General features: G+C 43.3%; 1 protein-coding gene across 1 annotated transcript; it reads right to left on the reverse strand.

The window, feature by feature from the left end:
- Window positions 1-200: 200 nt before the first annotated feature.
- LOC141594104 (heat shock 70 kDa protein 18-like) lies at window positions 201-3,077 on the reverse strand. The gene is made up of 2 exons (XM_074414298.1): window positions 2,743-3,077; window positions 201-2,153 (listed from the first exon to the last, which is right to left on the reverse strand). The coding sequence occupies exons 1-2, from the start codon at window positions 2,966-2,968 to the stop codon at window positions 448-450; spliced, it is 1,932 nt and encodes a 643-aa protein (XP_074270399.1). The 5' UTR covers window positions 2,969-3,077; the 3' UTR covers window positions 201-447.
- Window positions 3,078-6,847: the final 3,770 nt, after the last annotated feature.

The following is a 6,847-nucleotide window of genomic DNA, read 5'->3' on the forward strand; positions in this document are numbered from 1 at the left end:
AAGACGTGGTTAATCTTGTAAGTTGAACTTTCATTGTTACAACCCTAGTTCAGATGTAGTCTCTTTGAGAATTCCACCTATAATAGATAAGCAATCAAATATAATAAAATAAAATAAAAACAATTCATTTGCTTAATAGACATGATAAGAACTCTGTTTCTTAGGGACAGGAGTGAAACCGCCTGGCCAAAAACAACGATTACCGCTTATGCAAAAATGCAAATACAATCGTCCGGCTAGACCGTTTGAGTTGTCCCAACTCCGCCTTTACAAAACTAACTAAAGATCCGAGAATACGTACAATACCAACCATATCAAAACAATAACGCATAAGTGAAGGGCTGACTGAAAGGTTCAAAAACATGCTAGTCATTAAAATGACTTCAAGGCTTCCCAGGATCTCAAAACAAGTTCATTGTGTAAGTATTGCCATCACCATTGTGTTGTTTAATCAAGCTCCACAATCTCGATTTTTGTGTCAGTATTGCCATCAGCATCGTATTGATGCATATTCTCGAAAATAGGCTGGCAGGTGCTCTCAACCTCCTTCATTTTGTCCTCGATCTTTGTCACATCAAACAACAAGTGATTCCACTCTAGCCATTGAGTCGCCTGCTCGATAACATCCCCGAGCTTCCTCTTCTCCTTTCTCCCTATCTTCATTCCACACCTTCTCAATCTCCCCTTCAACTCCAGCACATAACTCTCCAACCTATTTTTTGCCTTGGACGCCATTATGCGCTGTTTTTCTTCGTCTTTGTAAGTCTTAGCATCGGACTTCATCTTTTCGATTTCTTTCTTACATAAGCGCCCACTGTGATGGGTAATAGTGATTTGCTCTTTGTTGTCCGATCCTTGAAGTTGGGCAGACACAGTGAGGATGCCATCAGCATCAATGTCGAAGCAGATATCAATCTTTGGAACTCCTTTCGGAGCTGGTGGAATGTTGTACAAGCGAAATGTTCCCAAGAAGTTGTTGTCTTTAGCAATTGGTTCCTCACCTTCATAAACAGAGATATCAACATATTCTACGTTGTCATACGGAGTTGAGAAGCCTCCTTTCACTATGTTTGTAGGCAAGCTTGTGTTTCGAGGAACTACAACTTCAAACTTATCGGGATAGGTATGAACCCCGATAGATAGCGGAGTCACATCAACAACAACTGAACTTTTACCGATACTCATACCAGCCAATGCAGCCGCGTGAAAAGCAGCACCATAGGCAATAGCTTCATCTGGGTTAATGCTTTTGCAAAGTTCCTTTCCCTCAAAAAACACTTTTAACAATTTTTGAACTTTAGGTATCCGGGTTGACCCACCCACGAGAACGACCTCATGAACATCGCTCTTTTCCATCTTAGCATCGCTTAAACAAGTCTGGACAGGGGTAATACAGTCTGAAAATAGGTCCATGTTCATCTTTTCAAAACGAGCACGAGTTATAGTGGAAGAGAAATCAAGTCCATCAAAAAGGCAATCGATATCAATAACTGTCTCAACAGTCGAAGAAAGCAGTCGCTTAGCCTTTTCACAGGCAGCTCTTAGCCTACTAATAGCTCTCGGATTTCCACTCATGTCTTTATCATATTTCCTTTGAAATTCAGCAGCAAAGTGAGTAACCATTCTGTTGTCGAAGTCTCGCCCACCGAGATGGGTATCTCCACTGACAGCTTTTACTTCAAAAGCATCCTTTCCAATGATGACCAAAGAAACATCAAAAGTCCCACCACCAAGATCGAAAACCAACACGTTTTTTGTGGTAATATCACCTGACTTAACCTTCTTGTCAAGGCCATAAGCTATGGCGGCTGCTGTGGGCTCGTTAATGATGCGCAAGACATTAAGCCTTGCAATGGTGCCCGCATCTTTAGTCGCTTGACGTTGAGCATTGTTGAAGTAGGCAGGGACAGTGACAACTGCATGTTTTACTTCAGAACCAAGATACGCCTCGGCTATCTCCTTCATCTTGGAAAGTAACATCGATGAGATTTCCTCAGGAGAGAATTGCTTCTCTTCACCTTTGTAAGTGACCACAATCAAAGGATTCTTTCCATAATCGGAATCAGGAGTGGGAATCACTTTGAATGGCCAGAGCTTCATATCATTCTGTACACTTGTGTCACTGAATTTCTTGCCTATAAGCCTCTTTGCATCTGTATATAAATTCAGTAATTATAAATACTTAGTTCAGCAGTCTACAAAATCAATTGGGTCGAAAACAATACCAGTCTTTCTGAAATATACTCGTATACTGTATTATACAATCAAAGTTACAATTAGGATTACTGTTCGTCTTTTAGGGGTTGTTTAATTCGAGGATTCAAGAAACGTAAATCTTGTCGCGGATAATTCAACCCCTGCTGCACCAAACCCACCCACCGCCCACCCCCAAAACTCCCTCCGCCTCCAAAAACAATTAGACAGTACATTAGGCTTGTACTCCTTCCGTCTTTATCATTTGTTTACCTTTTTATTCTTTGAGAGAGCTATTTTAATCAAGATAAACAAATGATTCGGACAAAGGCAGACTGATCTACGGATATTTCTTCTTCCTAATGCGCCGCCTATCAATCATTCTGTGACTTAAATATCTAAACATAAACAAAAATAAAGAATCTTTCAATTCAATGACTTTATAAACATTCAATCGAAATTCAATCAAAGGTAACATTTCACCTAAAAGATCATCACTTAATAAAATCAATAAAAAGTAAAGAAGATCAACCATCATAGAGAACAAACCAAAGATGGTATTGGAGGCATTAACGGCAACTTGATTTTTGGCGGCTTCACCGATAAGCCGTTCGTGTTGGTTGAATGCAACCCAAGATGGCGTCGTGCGGTTTCCTAAGTCGTTGGTGATGATCTCAACTCGATCTCGCTCCGGTTGCCATATGCCTACACATGAGTAAGTCGTTCCGAGATCGATTCCTATTGCTGGCCAGTTATTTTCTCCTTTTTCCGCCATTTGTGCGCCGATAACTTTACTAAGGATGATAATGTGCAAATATTTCCAAGGTTTAATTTGGGAACGGTAAGGGTGAAGTTAGATAGGTTTATACTCGATTATAGGAATATTTCAAATGTTTTGGGCGGGATTAGTAGCAAGATTTGCCCCCTATTATGTTTTAAAGTAAGTTTAATTAGAGCAAACTCGGTGAACGGGTCAATTGGGTCATGTTCGGGAGGTCAATTCGGGTTTAAGCGTTTCGGAGTTGTAAGAATTCGGGCTGCGTCGGCTGGGTCATTTTCGAGTGAGTTTTGATCAAATTATTTAGGAATAACGATCATTATGCGATTATAAACATTCGGATCTGGTTTAATAAAGTCGGGTCGATTCGGGTGTGGGCTAGGTTCAGGCCGTTATATACGAGTTAAGTCAATTTTACTAAATCTACATACGTAAGATTGTCGCTTATCAAGGAGTCATCTGAATCTGAATGCATATAAGAATTTGAATTGTCTAGGAAGTAATATGTCAACATTATTTTGAAATTCTTGTAAATTAGAAAAATACTAGATTTTGTGCCCGTGCGTTGCACGGGTACTAAAATTTGTTATGACTAAAAATAGTTACACACTATATGGTACTAAAATTTGATATGACTAAAAATAGTTGCACTATATATTGCTAACGTCTTAACAAAAAAACGTTGTTAAATTATTCTACCTGTTCGAACATTATCCATACCTACACCAAAAACTACCCCACTTGTTATAGATTAATATTTTTATCCCTGAAAGGAGTGCATTAGTTGGAATTCATCCAAATATTGTATGTATATGCAAATTTCTTTAGATAAAAATCGAAAATAGGACCATGTTTAGGAAAGATGAGTTATTTGATAAGATTTCACAATTAGTTTTTCCCATGGTGGAAAGATATTTGCACAGAGATAAATACTTATTTTTCTAGGCAATAAGGTTTGTTGATTCAATAAAGTTGTAAAATAATGAATTTCAATTATACTCTCGTCACATGTAATTTGTTTCCTCTAGAATTCTAGTGAAAATATGCATTACTACTCCGTTAGTATAAAGAACGACGACAATGATACCGGTGCATCCCCGTCCTTATTTCCTTGGTGTTTATTCCCTCTTATCTACTATTGGCATACAAAAAACAGATTTAGTATAAAGAACGACGACACCAAATCATTCATGTGTACGCAGAAGAAACTTTATCTACATCATTATACTACACAAGATTACACAAGTGAAGTTCTAATATATACATGCATTAATCTACCCTTTATCGATCGGTTTATTAGCCAAAAACATAATCAACAACTAAGTGATGAAAGCAACAATAATAAACATAAAATAACATGAAACATTAGCCCTATTGGTAATAACCAACGAAAGTGATAAAAATAATAAACTTTGAAAAAGCATATATACGTTAATATGTATGTAAAAATCCGGAATTTAAATTTCGTTTATAGAGTTGAGTTAGGGACATTATTTTTGATGGGGCATATTCTGCACCACTGACCAAGTCAACATATCGAGCAAGGTCAAGGGTATCCATAGCAAAGTCAACGACTTAGACAGCCTAGCCGACACAATCCATCGGCCTGTCACCGGGTCTCGGCGGACAACTAGCTGCCCGGGGACGCATATCCGCGTACTCATATCCAAGACCCTCGGCTAGCCTCCTCAGGTCCATCGGCCGAGGGTAAAACGGTCTTTCCACCTAATGAGCCACTTGGCCACTTGGCCACTACGTGACAAAAGGTGAATGCCTATAAATACTCCTCAACCTTCATTGAGGAAAGGATCCACAAATGGACCTAATAACCACTATTCATCTGGTAATATCTTCCTTATCTCTCTACGATACACTCTTAGCCAAGTAACAACGACTTACCTCTCTAAGTTTACTGACTTGAGCGTCGGAGTGAGTACGCTCGGCCAAAGCCGAGCCCTCAGTTTGTTCATCGTTTCAGGAGACCGCAGGAAGGATTCTAGCAAGGACATCATTCTACTAGCTACGAGTGGTATCAAACATCTGCTCTGGATTTACACCCGGAACAATTGGCGCCGTCTGTGGGAATTTGACACTAAAAGCTAGTCACATTCATTCCCAAAACAACAAAAACAAAAACACAAGAAAAACCCACCCCAAAAGCTAAGATGTCAAAGCAACAAGTAGTCGTGACCGACGAAACCGAGCTACACCAAGATGATACATTTCACCATTCTGGAGTAGTGCAAACCTCCACCGGCGGAATAATCCAACCGGAATTCGGAATGCCGACATTACCGGACACACCGCCGCCCATCAACCAGGTCACCATCATGGGACAGGTGGTTGACATAGCGAAACTGAAGACACTCCTAGACCTGATTGGGAGTACACCAGCTCACACAGGTACGCCAACACAAGCGGCAGAAGCCGTCCAGGAGAACAGGGCCCAGAGCGTGACTCCAAGAAACTTGAACGGAGCACTGGGAGAAGCAGACCATATCAAGACGCCGGAGGAGCCCAAGGTGGTCGTGGTAAACATAAGTCCATCTCGCACTCGAGAGGGGACAGCGTCGCCGCAACACCGACGAGGCACACCAGGGGGAACGGTGGAAGTCCGACTCATGAGAGTCGGAGAGGAGGTCCAAATCAAAGAAGGAGTCCTTCTCGCTACGAGGAGAGGAGCCGGACGAGAAATGCGAGGAGTCGGTCGCCGCGTGTCATCCGACACGTGGTCAAGCAGCCCCTAAGCGACTATGTCCTAGACATCGCCGTGCCACCCAAGCTGAAGTTGCCGGCGCTCTCATACAAAGGAGATAGTGACCCAACCGACCACGCCGAGGCCTTTGAGTCTCACATGTCGGTATGGGAGCAGCCCGATGAAGTCTGGTGCCGGGTCTTCCCAACGACTCTGCATGGGATGGCTCAGAGTTGGTACAAGGGGCTCCCCGACGGCTCGATATATTGTTTCGCCGACCTAAAGGACGCCTTCTTAGCCCAGTATTCTTGCAACAAAAGGACGGTCGTGGAGACGTCGGACCTCCTGACTATCAAACAGGAGGAGGGCGAGTCTCTACGAAGCTACGTGAAGAGGTTCGACGGCAAGGTTCAACAGATTCGGGAGATCAACCCCGAACTAGCGGCTTTCGCACTGATGAAAGGCCTCCCGAAGGGAAACTTAAAAGACGAGCTCATCAAACACGGAGGTTTGGGGCTGAGTGCCGTCAGGAAAATGACCGATCAGGCCATCAAAGTAGAAGACTACCACAAAACCTGGGTAGGCCCCAGCGAGACTGAGCCCTCAGAAAAGAAAAGCCGCCGGGAGGACAGCCCGGAAGAAAGGCACCGTGGCGACAATAGGTCACGGTCCGATAAACCCACCAGGAAACAGAACTTGACGGGCGCCGGGGGGAGTTCAGCACCATACTACCGAAAGCAGTACAATGATCACACCCCCCTGGTTGTATCCGCCGCAGAAGTCTTCGCCCTGAGCAGGAGCGAAGGTCAGAAGTGGGAAAGGCCCCCTAAGCCAAGGGGCGACGGCGACACCAGCCAATATTGCGCGTACCACGGCTCCACCGGCCACTTAACAAACGATTGTCGACATCTGAAAGATGCCATTGAGGAACTGATCCGAAAGGGGAGCCTAGGCAGATATATCGCCGGAGGCCGAAGAACGGATGCCGGCGGATCGAATAGGAAACCCGTTTTAGAACGGAAAGGAGTAATTAATGTCGTCATCGGGGGCAACGTGAACGGCGAGTCCACTCGTGGGTACAAGCGGCACCTGAATGAGCTATATCAGGCCATCAATTTTGTGCCCAACTTAGCAACCCCCGCTTCCAACATCCCCGATATGACCATCGGAAAGAAGGACTA

The sequence above is a fragment of the Silene latifolia genome, chromosome 8 (assembly GCF_048544455.1).
Source record: "Silene latifolia isolate original U9 population chromosome 8, ASM4854445v1, whole genome shotgun sequence".
In the NCBI taxonomy this organism is placed as follows: Eukaryota; Viridiplantae; Streptophyta; class Magnoliopsida; order Caryophyllales; family Caryophyllaceae; genus Silene; species Silene latifolia.

Excerpts from the sequence above, each read along its gene's own strand:
- LOC141594104 (XM_074414298.1), bottom strand. The coding sequence starts at position 2,968 with ATGGCGGAAAAAGGAGAAAATAACTGGCCAGCAATAGGAATCGATCTC. Across the intron at positions 2,154-2,742 it reads TGCCTCCAATACCATCTTTG|ATGCAAAGAGGCTTATAGGC; the intron begins GTTTGTTCTCTA and ends ATTTATATACAG.